This window comes from Archocentrus centrarchus, unplaced genomic scaffold, assembly GCF_007364275.1.
Source record: "Archocentrus centrarchus isolate MPI-CPG fArcCen1 unplaced genomic scaffold, fArcCen1 scaffold_26_ctg1, whole genome shotgun sequence".
In the NCBI taxonomy this organism is placed as follows: Eukaryota; Metazoa; Chordata; class Actinopteri; order Cichliformes; family Cichlidae; genus Archocentrus; species Archocentrus centrarchus.
In genome coordinates, this window is record NW_022060256.1 from 4,925,274 (window position 1) to 4,943,838 (window position 18,565).

An 18,565-nucleotide genomic window follows, 5' to 3' on the forward strand; every position below is an offset into this window, starting at 1 on the left:
ATGAATTGTTGTATAAGTTGTTACATGAACAGAGATGTGTCTATGTAAAGAGGAAACCTTTGTATGACTTCTCAGGAGGTGGTTTGTCCTAATAGACATAAACATCACATTCCAGTTTCGTGGGAAGTCACGGAGCCTGTTTTCTGTCTTTACCTGGCTCTCAGGCTTGGCACTTTGTTTGTTTGTGTGTATAAAGAGTGACTTGCTGGGATGGCCCAGCATTCTGATGCCTGAGCTGAGAGCGACTGCTCCTCTTGCAAGAATTAAACTCTTACAAGAGCTGGTCGAGTGGGCCTGATTATTTGATAATTGAAGAAGTTTTCCAACAATGTCCTTCTTCACTACATCCATGAACCTTCTCTGTGGTCTTTCTCCTTTTCTCCTGCCTGGCGGCTCATCCTCAATATCCTTGATTCAGTATATCTGCTATCCCTCCTTTGCACATGTCCAAACCCTCCCAGCCTCACCTCTCTAACTTTGGGCTGAGCTGTCCCACTGATGTACTCATTTCTGGTCACTCCCAGTGAAAATCTTAACATCTTCAGCTCTGCCACCTCCAGCTCCACTTCCTGTCTTCCTGTCACCATCTCTAAACCATACGTATATCACAGCAGGTCTCACGACCGTCTCAAAACCTCCCCTTTCACTCCCGCCTCTCTCCGTCTGTCACATATTACTCCTGACACTCGTCTCCACCCTCTCAACTCTGCCTGCACTCTCTCCTTCACCTCTCTTGTGCACTGTCCATTGCTTTGGCTGGTTTAATTCAATTTAGTTTTATTTATATAGCGCCAAATCACAACAAACAGTCACCTCAAGGTGCTTTGTATTGTGGGTAAAGACCCTACAATAATACAGAGAAAACCCAACAGTCAAAGCGACCCCCTATGAGCAGCACTTGGTGACAGTGGGAAGGAAAAACTCCCTTTTAACAGGAAGAAACCTCCATCAGAACCAGGCTCAGGGAGGGGGGGTCATCTGCTGAGGGGGGGCTGAGGGGAGAGAGAGAGGACAAAAGATACACTGTGTAAGAGAGCCAGAGATTAATAATAACTAATGATTAAATGCAGAGTGGAGAATAAACAGAGTAAATAAGGTGAATGAAAAGAAACACTCAGTGCATCATAGGAACCCCCCAGCAGCCTAGGCCTATAGCAGCATAACTAAGGGAGGGTTCAGGGTCACCTGATCCAGCTCTAACTATAAGCTTGATCATAAAGGAACGTTTTAAGCCTAATCTTAAAAATAGAGAGGGTGTCTGTCTCCTGAATCCCGAATCTGCTCTCTCTTTCTAGTCCCTGTCAGTACTCTAGCTGCAGCATTTTGGATCAGCTGAAGGCTTTTCAGGGAGCTTTTAGGACAGCCTGATAATAATGAATTACAATAGTCCAGCCTAGAAGTAATAAATGCATGAATTAGCTTTTCAGCATCACTCTGAGAAAGGATGTTTCTAAAGTGGTCCTACATATTTGTTTAATATGTGCATTGAAGGACATATCCTGGTCAATGAATATAAATACAGTGTATCACAAAAGTGAGTACACCCCTCACATGTCTGCATATATTTAAGTATATCTTTTCATGGGACAACACTGACAAAATGACACTTTGACACAATGAAAAGTATCATTGACCAGGATATAATATCTGGGGTCACAGATGGTTGACCCCAGATATTTAAACTCACCTTCGCTCTCTCTAATGCTTGCTTCTACTGACTTTCATCCCTCCACCTCTCCAGGCTCTCTTCTACCTGCTCCCTGCTCTCACTGTAGATCACAGTGTCATCTGCAAACAGCATAGTCCACAGAGTCTCCTGCCTGACCTCATCTCTCGGGCGGTCCATCACATTACAAACAAGAAGGGGCTCAGAGCTGAACCCATCTGTCACCAACTGCCATTCCACTCTTCATCCTCTTCCTAGCTGCCCTGACTTCCTCATTACTGATCCTCTGTACTTCCTGATTCACTAACTGTCCTCCATCCATCCTCCTCTCTCATTTGAGATGAGAAGATTCTCAGCACACACTTCACTCATTAGTACATTTCTATCTCTATCTTTAATCACCCTGACTTCTTGTACATCCTTGCCACCATCTAATCAATACAAGTCCTTTTCTCCTTCCTGAGAGTCCAGCCTCACATACAACTCACTATAAGCCTTTTCCTTTGTCTTTGCCACCTCCCTCTTTGTGATACGCCTAGCCACCCAGTACTCGGGTCTGCTGTCTTCATCTACCTGACTATCCCATTTTTTCTTTGCTAACTTCTTTCCTTTGAATACTTTCCTGTACTTCCTCATTCTACCACCAAGTTGTCCTCTTTCCTCTGTCCAGAGGATACACCAAATACTTTCTTGGCAGTTTCAATCATCCCTTCAGCTGTATGGAGAGAGTGATGAAGGCCTACTAACAGAGTGTAAGCTCAGGTACACGTGTTTCTCTCTGAAAACAGCGAGGCAGTTCAGATCAATGAGAGGAGGATGAAGGAGAATCAATATAAAAAGGATAACTCTTCTGATAGAAATCACTGAGCACTGTGGGTGAGAGCCCGAGGATGTAGGTCCAGGTGGAGTGCAGGATTTATCCAGAGGAGAGCTGCGTCATTACAAACTATTACACTGCATTAGCCGGAATGTATGAATGTATGACCAAACCTAACAGTGTCCCATTAATAGCTGTGGTTCGAAAGACATTTCACTTTGGTTCATTACAGAATCAGTAGAAAGAAGTCATTTGCTGTATACCCACTGGTGAGAATGAGACTGCTTACTTCAGTTAATTTCTGCTCTGTTTCATGAACATACCAATATTACTGGGGAGCAGAAACAAGTGGTTATCTGCTCTAAACACTCAGTGTGAGGACTGAGTGAAGAGTTTTATTATAGAGCCAAAGAAGCAACAACACAACCACATCTGGCATAAAATGTGCTTTTTTTCTGCATTAGATTTGCACAATTTGCAAAAAATTGCATGATGCCAACTTTGTAGCTCCTGAAAGGGAAAGGCCAGAAGACCAGCCCCCCCAAAACACCCCTGTCCACAACTTTCAGTCACTGAACTGAAACTGTTCCTGCTTTAGCAAATCCAGCAGCTTTTTAATTGTAGGAGGACTGTTGATAAATTTGGCTCAATCTGTTCCCTCTTCTTTAAAATGTCAGGTTTGTGATATTTTTCATAGGTTGTTCTTGTTTATATGACCTGCAAAAAATAGCAGAGGAAGAACAGCTGTGGTGAAGTAAGATGCATGTTTTGTAGTTCATTTTCTACACGCTGTAGTTTCAACCAGTCCCGTGCTGGTCTCTCTAAAAAAACATATTTTTAATATCAATGACGATTTTTACCCAGATAAATAAAGAATATATAAAATTAACACCCAAGAAGTAAATGCAGCTTCTACCCTGTGACAGGAATGTTTTTCTCACTCATTAATATCATTCATGAGAGATATTTCTGACATATGTTTCACAGCTTTTAGGCCAAAAATGAATCTACAGCAAATACCGGCTGCTGAACTGAATCCTAAAACCAAAAATCCTGCACAAACTGACCATCTCTCTCATTTCCATCCTATCACAGGATTTCCACCTGACATCCTACATGACCTGTTGGAAGGTGTGGCTTCTCCGGAGTTGGCACATTGTTTGAAAGGTTTGATTGCAAAGATGTATTTCACTCTGGAAGAGCTGAATAGGGCAATACTGATTTTTCTCTTTCAACATTCTGATGAAGCTGACCGCTCACACCAAATTCCCCCAAATTTTGCCAGTCGAGGAACAATTGGTGGTAATGGGCATGAGAACAAATACTTATGTCTATAACTTCTGTTCCCTGAAGGAGAGGAATGAGGTACAACACATATAGCATGGGATATTACGTCCCCACATGTGTTGAACCTCATTCCTCTCTTTCTGTTCCTCCTTCCTTCCTTCAGGGAACAAAAGTTATAGACATAACTGTTCATTCCCTTTCAGTCGATTCACTCGGTACATATATACATGCCCCGGAGAGCAGCCACTGAACTGGAGTCAGATCACCAGCACCCTGGTGCAAGGCAGACCCAGCAGAAAGGACAGAATGAGCCAATGAAGGGTCTGTCACATCCAAACGATAGAACCAAACAAAAGTGTGCGGTGATGAGCAGTTAGCTGCAGCACAAACTCCACTAACAGGAACCCCTTTAAAAAGGGCCCATGAGGTTGCCATTCCTCTCACACCCTGAGGCAAAGCAACACCTTTAGTGCCATATGCAAGGGAGATGGCCTCCATGAGCCAGTGGGAGGCCTCTGTTTAGACAGAGCTCGAGCTCTAGCTGGATTAGCAAAGCAGACAAACAACTGGTCACATAAATGCACATCCTGAGTGCTCCCAGTATGCAGCCTCCTCTCCTCCTCAGATGAGAAAGGAGGGGGCAAAACTCTGAAGTTCAAATTCCATAGAGCTCTAAGCTGCAGGAATAACCTTAGGTGGATATGCGGCATTTGGGCGTAGTACAGCCCTGAGACCATCAGAAGAGAACTGTGTGCACGAAGGATGCACAGATAATGCATGAAGGTCACCCACTCGCTTTGCGGAAGCCAAAGCGAGAAGAGGCGCAGTCTCGTATGAAAGAAACCTCGTACAGATGCAGACCCTTAGCTATCAAATTTGACCTCTCAACAGGTAAGCATGCAGCCGCCACAGTTCTGGGTGAAAAGCGGAGCAGTTTCTTTGAGTTCATTCTGGTTGTTCTCTTAAGTCTTGATGATGGGAGGAGGCAGCTCCAACCTAAGCTGCAGGCCATGAGAAATGAGCTGGAGTAAGTCATCGCTGGGTTTGCTGTTTTAGCCTGGATGGAAAACCTACAGACTGAAAGTAAACGATGGCAGCTCAGTTCTGTTTAGTTCAGATTTTTGTGTTTAAACAGAATTCACAACAAGGATTGATTCTAGTTAGTTTTTACAATGTTGGTGGTGACTTCAAACCTTTTTGCATTACCACATGGAAATTATGTCAATTTAAAATTTATTTTAGTGATTATTATTTTTATGAATCTTATTTTCATGTTTTTTTTTCAGTGCAAATGTTTATGACAGAGTATTCAACTGCTTCACTGTAAAACATTCTGGACACTGGAACTTCTAAATCAGGTAATTGATAACCGTAGCCAAAATATTGCCTTTACTGCTCTACATACAATCATCAAATATAAAATATAGCTGAGCTTACTGTAATCAATACTGCAGCAGCAGCAGCCTCAGCAAGGATTCCTGCTGTCATTTGTGTCATTACTGCAGTTCAGTTAGCAATTAAAGCAGCATTAAAACAGCAAGTTAAGTGATAGTTTTAGCAGTAGTTTTTTTTATTATTATAGTTTACACCTGGATGATGACAGATCCTGATTCTCAGTGTCTATATTTAGGAGGCCAGTGAGTAAAATGTATGGACAAAGATCGTTTCATTTTGTGCATCGGGACCCAAATGAGTGATGCACAAAATGAACCAAAACTGTTTGAAAATTGAAATGTTATGTAATGCAGCTCTGAGTGTTCAGCATTAAATGGTTAAGTTGCTGGTTTATGTTGTGTGTGTCATATTGTGTTGATACAACTTCAAAGGTTTCCTCAGATGAACTGAGTAACTGCAGGAAAGTATAAAGTTGTCACAACCAGAATCTAATAAGTCGCTTCTGTGGAAGAAAACAGTAAAGTCAACTGAACTGGTAATACGAGGGTGGGCTGACTAAGAAGCAGTTATCATACAGTAATTAAATTTGGCATGCCTTAAATTCAACCTTTACTGATGCCAGCTGCATGTTTTCTTTCCAGATAAACCCACACTGGATACAGAATTGAGGACTTGGAAAAGTAGTACTAGAAACATTTTGTGAAAATGGATCAAATTTGGCACCGTTATCAGATATCTACAGACAAAGGAGTTAGCCTCCAAGGACATTCATGCTGACATTTTTGCTACATTAGGAGATGATGCTCCAGCTTTATCAGCTGTGCAAAAGTGGGCAGCTGATTTCAAGAGGGGTGGGGAGAGCCTTGAAGATGACCCAAGGGCCCGACGTCCTGCCACAGCCACCACCCAAGAAAACACTGACCGTGTTCTCCACATGGTGATGGATGGCAGACGTTTAACCGGTAATCAGATAGCTGATGCTGCAGGCATCTCCTGTGAATGAGCTGAGAACATTCTGCATAACGAACTCAGCATGTCAAAGGTTTCCGCTCCGTGGGTGCCACGATTTTTGACCCCTGATCAAAAGTGCACCAGGATGGTCACGTCGCAGGTGAACTTTGAACTTTTTGAAGCAAATCCAGCCGATTTTCTTGAATGGTTCCTCACCCAAGAACCCAACATGAATCTTGGGGTCACCACTTTGAGCCAGAGACCAAATGTCTGTCCATGCAGTGGAAACACCCGTCTTCTCCCCCACCAAAGAAGGCCAAGGTGGTGTCATCAGCAGGGAAGGTGGTGGTCTCTGTTTTGCAAAGGGCATCGTGTTTGTTACCTACCTTCAAAAAGGCCAAACTATCACTGGAGAATACAATGCAAATGGCCGTCACGTCAAAACGGCCTGGAAAACTGACAAAGGGGCTCCTGTTTCACCAGGACGATGCTCCTGCACCGTGGTTCCAATGGCTGCTGTGGCTTTGAGCTGGTTCATCACCCTCCGTATTCTCCTGATTTGGCACCATCAGACTATTTCCTGTTCCCCAACGTGAAAAAACACTCGGCTGGGAAGCAGTTTTGGTTTCCTCAAATAATCTGAGTTGAACTCATCGAGTTTTACAGTGTAGACAAAAACAGAAAAGATGAGGAGGGGAAAATGTGAGTGTCCTCCACCTGTGAAACCATTCCTGTTGGGGGGGGTTGTCTCATTGTTGCCCCTCTAGTGCAGCTGTTTCATGAACACCAAGGCAGCTGAAACTGATTACCGACCCCGCTGATACTTACTGACCACATCAATATCACAGAGGTTTAACTGACTGATGCTGAACTCTGATTAAAAAGTGTTGAAGTTTTTTCATATAAATCAGCCCCCCCCGAGTGTAAGGTTTGTGTACGGTTGCCCTAAATTAACAGTATTGGTAATTATCAATCATTTTGTATGTTTCTGTAACAAAAAACTCCACCAGTATGCAGGAAGCTCCTTAATCTGAGTCAAAATTATTTCATGCTAAAAATAATTTGTTATGCATGAATTTTCAAATGTACTGTTTAACAAAAAAAGTAGAAAAAAAGAACATTTTTTGATTAAGATGCCAAATTAGTTATTACAGTCTCAGTTATTACTTAGGCAACTAATAAGTGAGCATTTCACTTGAAAAGCACTTTATTAATTTGATGTGCATGAAAGGCTGAAGCCTCTCAGACAGTGAGGTTTATGTCCCGTGCGACGCTTCAGGAGCATCACTGCTGTCAGCTTGCAAGCAACGAGTCACTGAACACATTTCCGTAGGAGGTTTTGAGGAAATGGACGTAGTTCTGCAGGCTGCGGTTCGTCGAGTCGGACTGCTCCAGCCTCTCCTTCATGTTCTGCAGCTGACTCTGGAAGCGACGCTGCATCTGGGAAAGAAAAACACAATATAAAATCAAAACCTTCTTTTTTTCCTCTGACCAGCTGTGAGCATCACCATCATCACCATCAAAGCTGCACCAGTTTAGTTTACTAAAGATCTGTGGTGGCACAAAACCAGTGAAAACAATGAAAACGTCTGCGTGTGTCTGTCAGTGATGCACACATACACACATTTACAGACGTATCACAGCAACAGTAACTGATGGGATCTGATGGGAAATAATGTTTTGTGTTCTTCTCCCACCCATCAAGCAGGCCAGCTGCAGACTTCAGGCTCATGTAATAAGGCAAACCTTGCTGAAAGGATGCCTTCTTCTGATTGGCTGTTCACCTGTGAAGGCTTTGACAGTGATGGCAGTAACGGAGCGCCGCTGCTGGGAACGGCTCCTCCGTGAGCTGCGACAGCTGCTGCGTTTCAAACCTTTCTGAAAGGCTACTTGGCCTTAATGTTGAATATTTTTACTAGCACACGTGCTCCTAAATGTGTTTCTATTTGCAAATGTGAGTGAAATATGAGAGGTGAGTCCTGCACCATCAGCTTCACCCACCTCCTTACTGACAGCAAGAGAAGTCATTTGTTGGGGAGGGTTGGTGGAAATGTTGTCACTGACCCAAACTGGGGAGCAGGAGCTTTCCTGACTTATCGGTGTGCTCTTGGTTTTACTGACCCCTGTGCAGAAGTATGAATGGGTGACTCACCTCCTCCTTGTTCCGCTGCAGTTGGCTCAGCTCTGTTTTGGTTCGGCTCAGCTGGCTCTGCAGGTCCAACGCTTTAGACTGAGACGATCTCTCTTTGGCCAAAACCCTCTGCATGCTGTCGTCCACCTGAAGGCCAAATATGAAAAATGAAGTGGGCACTGAAATCATACCGGCAAAAAGTGATGATTCAGTTTCTCTGGCATCATCTTTAGTGAGTTTTCTGTGTATCAAAAACATTATAATTTATCTTACAGGTGCAAAGATGGTCAATCTGACCCCAGTTTAATGTAATGATTAGCAGACACGCTGCACACAGCTCACATTAACGACTTCTAAATACCGGATCGTCAGTGGAACCGAAACATGACCCAAAGTTTTGCATCGCGAGCCACGCCCACGTTAAAATGATTTTTATCAGTATTAATGGAGCAAATAACAAAAAGTTGAATTTCATAAACATTTTACTAGAAAAATGAAGTTGTTGATCAATTTAAATTAGAAGTTTATAGAAGATTTAAAATTTATGACATTACACTTTTATTTATATCTCGCAGAGCGTGTTAAAGAGGCTGAAATGATTCAGGTTACTCTGATCCAGTTAGCATATTTCATACATAAATAATACTCGCTGAACTTAGTCCCACTCTGTTGGTCCGCTGGTCATCATTATTCCCCTTTAATCTATTAAAGGGTCACAATAACTGAATTTTAGACAAAGACCCGTGAAGCACCTTAACACAGGTGTTACGAAGGAACTTTAACACAGCCGGGCTTTCTTTGTGTTACCTGACTCGACTAAACCTAAACCCTCAGTCAGCGCTAAGCTAACAGGTATCAGCTGGCTCTGCTAATCCAGGCTCTGCTAATCCAGGCTCTGTGCTTCAGGCTCACATAAAAAGGGGGCGTTTCATACGAATACCTTTATTAATCCCACAATGGGGAAATTACAGGACTCTTCTTCAGGATAGAAATCAATAAAGAACATTTAAACTGTTGCTGCAACAATGCTGCAGAAAAACTTTCTGCATCTCCAAGTTAATGAATGCAAATTCAATGCAACACAAAGTCTGCACAGCTGTAAGTTCACTTCATTCAGTGATGTCAGTGAGATACAGACCAACAGGTGCATGCACAAAACCTGTTCCACCTAAATAAAACAGTCAGCGAGAGTGTGGCTCTTCAAGCTCATTTTAAACCAAAGTTACCATGGCAATCTAGCCGAGGTACCATCCCCCAGGTCACCGATGAGCAGTCAGTGAAGGGTAGGACTGGATGTTACCTGTCAGATCTTTGGTTTTACAGTTTTTCTGTTAAACCATTTCTACTGGATGTGAACCAAACTCCACCCCTAACCAGGTCACCAGCAACCCGGTGGGCGTTAGCCACCTTCTTCATGCTGAAACCTCCAGCTTTAAGCTCGACACAGATCGCGCGCCCCCCTGGTGTGTGATGTTTTGTGTAACCGCGGGGCCTCAATGACTCCACGCTCTCAGACCTGTTTCTGTACGTCGTCCAGAGTTTGCTGCAGCTGTCTGGACAGGACGCTGCACTCGTGAGTCTTCTCCTCCAGCTGCTGCTGAATGCTGCGGACACTGGCTTCCTTTGAGGTGACAGCCTGAGACATTTCCCTGTTTTCTGCCTTCAAGTCCTCCAGCCTCCTGCAACCAACAACGCACAAATCCAGCGTCACACCTTGGAATGTGTAACATTCACTAAATGTCTGTTTCTCTGTGACTGCTACCTCTCTAACTTGTGAACTTTCTCCTTCAGGACGTTGTTTTCCTCCTGCAGCAGCAGGTTCCTCTGCTGAAGCATCTCCAACTGAGTGCCTTGCTGCTCCACCTGCAAAGAAACATGTTGAATGGAAGATGTCAGCCATGATGGAAAGTGTTGCTGGGCACAGTGTGTACTGATTTTGCACAGATATGCTGGTTTTTTGGGTTTGACTGATGGCTCTGTCCTCATAAAAAGGTTTACAGTGTTCTTCCTCTAACATGTAAACGTCTACCTTGTGTCTGACTTCAGAGAGGGCGGCGTTATTCTCCATGTTCCTCCTCTCGTGTGCGCCGGCCTCCTGCTGGGCATCTCGGAGCTGCTGCTCGGTCTTCCTCAATCTGTCCGGCAGGGTCTCGAGCTCTCTGAGCCGCCCCAGCAGCTCTCGCCTCACCTGCTCCTTCTCCCTGTCCAGGCTCACCTGCACCTCCCGCGCTTCCTTCTGCACCACCTCCAGCTTCAGGCAGTACTCCTCTGACTCCAGGCGAGCCTGCTGGACCTGCAGAGATGTTTGATGTGTTCGATTTCAGCACCGAGCGTGATTTTTCCAAATTACTCTGACTTCCATGTTATCTCGTTTATTTACAGTATCAGTGAGCTGTCTGTACCTTCTTCTTGTATTTCTCCACCAGGCTTTCATACTTCCTGATTGATGCTTTCAGCTGACGAGCTTCAGCCTGAAGTCCTCGTTGTTTCTCCTCAGCAGATGTCAGTTCACCCTAAATATAAGTTTACGGGAAACTGTTCTGAAGTGCACTTCCTTTAGACCGCAGATCTCAAACCTGCTGCTAACTTTCCTCAACACACCTTCAGTCTTTGGTTGTCCAGCTTGGTGGAGGCGTTTTCAGCGCTGAGATGATGCAGCTGATCCCTGAGCTCCTCCTTCTCCACCCGACTCTTCTCCGCCACTGACTGAAGCTGAGAGTGCAGCTCGGTCACCTGACTGTGACACAAACGGGTATAAAAGATTTTAGCTCCAAACGACCACTTAATGACAGTAATACTCTTTTTTTTTTTCCTCCAGCAATGATGTAACAAGTCTGCCCATAACACGTACGCTGTAATTCAGCCTTAATACTGGTTTTTAAGACGTTTGGTGCCTTCTGGAGCATCTTAATGAAATTATATGACAAGATGGACAAGATGTCATAATGTGATTGTCCAATCAGCTGTTGCAATCATCTAATACCATCAGCTGGGCAGTCTTACTGCTACTAATTACAAGAAGCAGGGAAAGATATCCCACTTCCAGCATGAAGAGAAGGAACAGGGATCATACCAGTGAGAGAGCCTTGTTTAACTACAGTAATTAGACACCTGCCACCTGGGCCTCTGGTCTGCGGTCCAACTCCCAACCACAGGACCCTGTGTTGACTTCTCTTCCACTTTTTAAATTGTTTTTCCATTTTTAATAAATGAGTTAAAGGAAATCCCCGTAAAAAGAACATTTTAAAATTCAGCAAATGCATGACGTTTGTTAACTTAATGAGTAATGATGTAAGCACAGGTGGTTTCACCTGCTGAAGCACCTCTGACAGTGCAGAGAACCTGCTGCAGGGTTCAGCCAGGAGCCGCCCCTCACTGATGTTTCACTCATTTGATCCTGGAACAGCAGTCAGGACGTCTCTCTACCGCTCCCTGCAGCCTGCCTGAGGAGCCTTGTCCCATCATTCCCTCAGAGCCAGAAGCTCCCCTGCAAGATCTTAGATGGTGCTTGTCCTGATTCGACCTGTGACTCAGAGATTCCAGGAGCCACTGAATGGATGTTCCTCTGGAAAGGTGAATGCTCTCCATCCTGTTTCTGCTCTGAGCATCTGGCTGACAGATTCACATCCTTCTCCTTCTTTCTCTCAAAAGCTATGTCCATCCATGATGACTGTTTGTGTAGACATCAACCAGAGCACAGCATGTGGTTGCAGTGATGCTGTGGTGATCTCTCAGCCAAGGTCTGCCATCATCTGCCAATGACCTGCTAATGTTAGAAGGGACTTCTCTGCAGAAAGGTGTAGGTTCCAGGAGCTGGGAAGTGTGTCTTATGTGGGCTTGATCAGGAAGCTCAGCCTCCAGATATCGGTCCATATGATGGTCCCAGTGGACCAGCTGCTTTGCCAATGCTGCCTCACAGCTTTGATATTGTAGCTTTCCTCTTCCAGCTTGACTTCTGATATGACAAGATCTTTCCTTTCCTTCATGTCTCCTTGACATGTTAATAATAATAATAATAATAATAATAATAATAATAATAATAATAATAATAATAACTACTTAGATTTATATAGTGACTTTCAAGAAACCCAAGGATCCTGGACATCCATCCATTCACTTCCGCGTATCCTGTTCAGGGTCGCGAGGGGGCTGGAGCCTATCCCAGCTATTATAGGGCGAGAGGCAGGGTACACCCTGTACAGCCTGTCGCAGGGCCAACACAGAGAGACAGACAACATCCACACATTTAGAGTGGCCAATTAACCTAACCCCAGTAAGTGCATGTCTTTGGACTGTGGGAGGAAACCGGAGTACCCGGAGGAAACCCACGCAGACACGGTGAGAACATGCAAACTCCACACAGCGAGGACCGGGTCAAGGTGGAATTGAACCCAGGCCTTCCAGATGGTATTCTAACTGTGAGGCAGCAGTGCTAACCACTGCGCCACCATGCTGCCCACGGTGGCGCAGTGGAAGAACAAAGAAGAAAAAAAAAAACCCTCATCATCCACCAGGTCAGCAGGAAAACAGTCGGGGTTAGGCCTGAAATTCCTTATGAAGGAGCAAATGTGGCTGCCTGGTGGATGGTACTGATTAGGCCCTAATTTTCAGGCGAATTTCTAAATTTGGCGATGCTGGGCTTTCTAATTTACAGAAATGAGCGGTACTGAATGAGCGTTTCCATGAATGCACTCACATTTTGAGAGCAGAGATTTCCTCTTCCAGCTGTTCTTTAGCAGCTGCCTCCTTGGAGTGGCGGAGGCACCAGTCACTGGATGTGGACAGAGCCTGAGCCAGCTGCGACTCCTTTAAGAAGAAACACACATTTTTTTTAAAGTTAGCATAATTTAACCATGGATCAAATTAATTTATGTTTCAGCCGCTCCTGACAAAGGAGTCACCTGCAATGAGGTGAGCAGGTAAAGAAGAAGAACAGAATAAGCAGGAAGTGTGTGTGCAGGCTCAGTCAGACTGCTGCTCCGTCAGCCTGGCCTCACCTGTGATCGGACAACACACCAGAGAGAAAACTCATCTGCATGCAGAATAAACCACAGAGAGGTGTGAAGATCACACAAAGGAACCAAACACGACATTCCTATTTACTCCTGTTTGTCCGTCTCTATCGATCCATCTGCCTGCAGTACTAGAAAAAACACGGTATACCGAGAAAACAGTTTTAAGCTTATTACAAGACTTATTGTAGGGTAATGTGTGACTAATGACCGGCGTTAAATGCACTGTGTGCACATACTGACCTTCTCCTGAAGCTTTTCTGCGAGCCGCCCGGCGGACTCTTCGGCCCGCTCTGCCTGCTCGATGAGCATCGCCAGACTTTTCTGGTCAGGTCTCCCCTTCTCGGCCTCCCGCTGCTCCGTCAGAGCCCGCAGCTCCTCTTGCAGCACCTGGAGCTCCTTCTGCTGCTGCTCTTGGCTCTGCTGCATCCTCTGCATCGCACAAACAGAGAGAAGAGAAGCAGGAAAACCGGTTTAAAGAGTGATCAATTACCAGAAATGAAAGGCTCCTTTCAGAGGGCCAGATTTTATATTCAGAATGAGCTTTATTGGTAAAGTCTGCGTGCACTTCAAAATAATCTAGTTTTTACTTGTTCTAAATGTAAAAAAGTCAGGAATAAGGACAAGGGGAAACAACGCTGCAATAAATATTAAATAATCTGGGCCAGACTCACTTTTCCCAGCTAAAACCTTTTTGTCTTTAAGCAGCTGCAGCATCGATTTTGCACCTGAAAGGTGTGAACACGGCTTTATTTGTTGCTGGTCTCATTCCATACGCTGCTGTAGGAGCTCCAGAGCATTTGGGATGAGTGTATTTAAATGACTCATAGATATGTGGTTTAGTATAGATACTTCTCTAAAAGGTATGTGATTTTAAATTCAGCCATATTGGGGAAAAAAAGCATGTTTATATTTTTTATATTGCACCTGATGGTCGTGATAATTTCTGCCAGAAAAGTTGATTTATTTGGTCGCCTGTGAAGCGCACAAAAGTGCAATTTAAAAGAAAAAAAAAAAAGCTTCAAAAGTTTTTAAATTTTGCCCCAAAATACATTTTAAAAAGTTATATTTCTCTGATGATCAGGAGGACGGTTTCAGTCTCTCCAGTATCACATCTGTGTAACAATAATAATATCTGAATCTTACAGCATGTAATACCTGCAGCCTCACGCGGCATGCATGAAAAAAACAAGAGCAGTGCACACACTTGGCGCAGTAATGTGTCATACACACAGGTCAGCTCTGACACACAGATTTCAGGTGTAGACGGCAGGCCTGGCTGTAATAAAGCAGCCTCCCTCTTCCTGAGCTGTGAGCGTTCCCTCACATTTATCCACACACAGACCTCAGCAGTACCTAATATTTGCCTTCATAGTAGAAAATATGGATTTTCCTTCAGCTGCCATGCTGCTCGTAAAACCTGTGCCTGCACTACCGTCTGTCCTCAGTCTCTGCCAGTTCCAATGTGCTACTTGTGTTAACAGACCTTAATCTGAGCTTCCAGTTGGGCCTTTTCAGCCTCGGCTCGGCTCAGCTGAGACTCCAGGTGGTTGCGGGTTGACTCCAGGATTCTTGAAAGCTCCTCGGTCGTCTTCACGTTGTCCTGCCACGACAGAGGGAAACAGAGGATGAGCGGGAGAGATCGTTAAGGGTGTGCATGGCAGTCTGACAGGAATCATCCTCTTTCTACCAACTGCACGTTGTGGAAAACCTTTTCAAAGTCCAAATGCTCTGCAAGCTTAGAGGCCTCCTTCTCTTTGTGGGTGAGTTTGGCCGCAAGGCGCTGCAAAAGAAGAAAAACCTTCTCAGGAATTTGCTGTGATGTAAAACGAGGTAACTGAGCAGGTGATAATCACTCACCATGTTCTCTGCTTCGCTGTCGGCCAGTCTCTTCTTCAGAGCGTCTTTCTGCTCTGACCACACCAGCGATTCCCTCTGTGGACACAGTAAGAGTCAGGAGTGAATAATGGCATGCTGGCATTCCCGCTCCTTAAGCTTTTGTCTTCTTTGTGTACCTCACGGTCGCTCCACTCTCTGAGGAGCTGTCGAAGGCCGTGGTTTGTGTTATCAAACATCTCAATCTTCTCCAACAACAGCTTCTGCTGCCGTTTCAAAGAAGCTGCGCGCAGTTTTGATTGCTTCTTGTCCTAAAACATAAATGAACAAATAGAGGACAGTCATGTGCATCCAAACAACTCCTCATCTGCTCCCTCTGCCTCATTTCTTCATCTACTGGAATTACCGGGTACAGCAAAATATTTTTTAGCGCAGATTTTACCTTTGCAAAGCTGTCGATGGTTTCCTTCAAGGCTGTCAGCTGATTGGCTACAGCTACGCCATCGATTTCTGCTTCAACGAGTGCCCTCAGCAGCACGTCCGTCTCTCTGTGTTGACCCCAAGAATCCGACCTGTAAACAAAATGTATGTGAAATATCCAGCCGGGTAAAAGAGACTCAGCGGCAGGTTAGAATCAAGTAGAACAACATTTGTACATTTCTCTTGGAGCCATGCCCCAAACCCAACAGGAAGTCCGCTATTTTGAATTAATTATGCAAATTTGGCGATTTGCAGCCCTCACACTTTTTCTAATAACTCAGAGGTTTTAGACGTTATCATCTTCATATTTGGTTTGTCTAACCTACACCTACACCTAAACCACCAAATTAATACACTCACATTCCTGTGACAGTGTGACACAAATGTGCTTCACTCAGTGCTTTTAGTACATAAAACATTCCTTCAGCAGGGGGGACTTCATACCTGCTGATCTCTAATCTGGAACCTAACCTGCTCTGGAGCAGGTTAGGTTGCAGCATCGGTTACCATGATGGGTAACTGAAATGAACCTGGATAACAAGAAGTTACCCGGATAAACAAAATCCTGCTTTAGGGCCCAGAAGAAGAAACATGATCACAAAACAAAATGCCCCAAGAAGTGATGTTTATACCCGTTATCTGTCTGAAACATACTGAAGCAGGTTAGGCTGAACTTCCTTTGAAGAGGACGACACGAGTACGCAGCTTTGTCGTGTGTCACGCTGCTGAAGCTCCACTTACTTTTTTAAACGGCGAAAGCTTTCTTGGTCTCCAAGTAGGCTGCTGAGGTTCTTGGACACTGCATCCAGCTCTTCCGGCTGCTCCTCTGCGTCACGCCGATGTCTGATCCCACTTTCTGACTGATGCTGCACTCGGCTTGTCTGATCACAAGACACAAACAAGCAGAAATAAGGGTCAGGGATCACCCACAAAGAAGAGTGAAATAAACTGAGAAAAGCTGCAAACCACACTCAGGCATCATTCATTCATCTCCTGAGGGGTTTGTTGTTGTTGACCTTGATTCTGCAGCAGAAGAGTTACTTTCCAAATTAAGTTCTTGAGAAATAAAACAGGATCAGAATGTTTAAATCCTACAGCTTTGTTTCATTAGTTCAGTTTCTTTAATCTAAATTCTTTATGGCAGTTTTAAACTAAATTACAAAGTCCAGAAATGTGACAGGAAACTTAATCCCAAAGGACTTTATCATGGAGAATTAAACCAAAAGGATCATCATTTGATTCATCCTATAAAAGAACATCTTATCCTGTAAGTTTATCCAACAGGATTAAGTTTATTCTTCCTGCGCAGGTTCTCTCCACGTGCTCCAGCTTCCTCCCACAGACGTGCATGCTGGTGGTGATTGTAAATTGGCTGCAGGTGTGAATGTGTGCGCAAATGACGTCTGTCCTTATTAGCAGTGAGTGCAGCTGGAAAAGTAAGTGGTCTTACGCTGGGGTGTGTATATTGTGCTGTAACTGGCAGAGAGTGTACCAATCAAAGTGATATGTTGCTGTGTGGCTGTGAGCTGCTTAGGAAGGGCAAATGCAGAGCTTACACCGGATGGGTGGTTGGGAGTATCTGTGGTCATGGATAGCAGCTACCTCTGGTAACTAGTAAATCAGCCTTGAAGTAACTCGGCTCCATTTGTGGTCCTTTTATGAACACTGTCAGCAGTAAGCATCTGTGCGTTATCCTCTCCACAGTCCCCAGGACATTTAACAGAGATGAACATTACTGAGAGACCTGACACTGGTGGGAGTCCACATCTCTTCTGTGCGACAGTCTTCCTGGAGGGATCCACGGCTTCCGGACCTTTGGCCTGCCTCCATCACCCTTCACCTCGGCACCTTTATCCCACCTCTTTAGAAAAGGTAAACAGATTCAGGTGAAAACTTGCTAAAACTAACAAATCAGTGCAGCGGAAATCAGACAGGTGGACACTACACTGCATGTGAGAAAAAGTGACCTGCGAACCCTGTGGGGTATTTCCATTATTGGTGGAAAGTGCGGTAACCTGTGGCGTTTTGCTGGGACTCCTCCTCATGTGAACGTGTACAGGCGTGCTCTCCAGTACGTGGAGGTGAACCGGTGGCGGCGGCGATGAATCCCGGGTTTTCATTCTTGAAGATCCCGTCTGGGCTCAATAAGGAGTCGTTACAACGGAGACTAAACAGCGACGGCACATTTTTTACCGTGATACACAAACGGACTCTAAGATGAATCTGGATTTCTCCCTGCAGAGCTAACGGATGTTTGGATTTACTAACGACCGACCTGATTGGCTCATTTGCAAGATCTCGTTTTGTGATTGGTCGGGAGGAGAGTTTCGTGTACGCGTTGTCCGTGGTAACACCGACCATTAAAAGAATGGTCAAGTCTATGCTGCCTTCACGTAGTGTCGGGAAAAATGAATACCATTTAGTGCTTTTACGCTTCATTTCGAAGGAGCCGCAGAAACAATCTTGCTGTCAGTTTATGAAAAATATGTTAGGATAGCTCAGTGGTGGCGCAGGCGACCACATGCATATGTTGCGGTGTGGGCGGCGCGGGTTCGAGTCCCGTCCCGTCACCAGCTTGCCCCCGTGCCCTCCCCAGCAACCCCCGCCTCCCTCCACCATCAATGAAAGACGCTATGGCCCAGGGCTGGACTGGGGCAAAAAATCAGCCCTGGCATTTTTGGCTTAGACCGGCCCACAACTATGTCTTAAAAGCATTTGACACTGTCTTACTCTTAATCAACGTGGGCATACCTTTTGCTAATAATACTTTTTTTACACTTAGTTTAGTAATGCTTAAATTGCAAAGCTTTTACTTATTTAGCTTTTTTTTTTTTTTTTTTTTTAATCTTTTATTTTGCATTTAGTGCTGTTTAAAACATGTTTAACCAGCATAGAGGCTACAAATTCAAACTACTGTGCAGCCTTTCAGCACACCTTTAACCTAATTATCTAAAATGCTATGATGCAGCCTAAAATGGGCACTTGCTGCT

General features: G+C 44.6%; 1 protein-coding gene across 2 annotated transcripts; it reads right to left on the minus strand.

The window, feature by feature from the left end:
* Positions 1–7,270: 7,270 nt before the first annotated feature.
* LOC115776002 (outer dense fiber protein 2-like) lies at positions 7,271–17,869 on the minus strand. 2 transcript variants are annotated; one of them, XM_030723572.1, is made up of 17 exons: positions 17,543–17,869; positions 17,320–17,436; positions 16,317–16,456; positions 15,538–15,667; positions 15,275–15,406; positions 15,120–15,194; positions 14,971–15,042; positions 14,746–14,862; positions 13,503–13,691; positions 12,944–13,053; positions 10,849–10,984; positions 10,650–10,760; positions 10,277–10,540; positions 10,010–10,110; positions 9,764–9,926; positions 8,269–8,394; positions 7,271–7,556 (listed from the first exon to the last, which is right to left on the minus strand). In XM_030723572.1, the coding sequence occupies exons 1-17, from the start codon at positions 17,693–17,695 to the stop codon at positions 7,410–7,412; spliced, it is 2,283 nt and encodes a 760-aa protein (XP_030579432.1). In that variant the 5' UTR covers positions 17,696–17,869; the 3' UTR covers positions 7,271–7,409. The 2 variants fall into 2 exon arrangements, with proteins under 2 accessions (XP_030579432.1, XP_030579433.1); XM_030723573.1 differs by having other exon boundaries at positions 7,274–7,556; positions 17,591–17,868.
* Positions 17,870–18,565: the final 696 nt, after the last annotated feature.

Excerpts from the sequence above, each read along its gene's own strand:
- LOC115776002 (XM_030723572.1), bottom strand. The coding sequence starts at position 17,695 with ATGAAAACCCGGGATTCATCGCCGCCGCCACCGGTTCACCTCCACGTA. Across the intron at positions 14,863-14,970 it reads AGCATTTGGACTTTGAAAAG|GACAACGTGAAGACGACCGA; the intron begins GTTTTCCACAAC and ends CTGTCGTGGCAG. Across the intron at positions 10,111-10,276 it reads TCTCTGAAGTCAGACACAAG|GTGGAGCAGCAAGGCACTCA; the intron begins GTAGACGTTTAC and ends GTTTCTTTGCAG.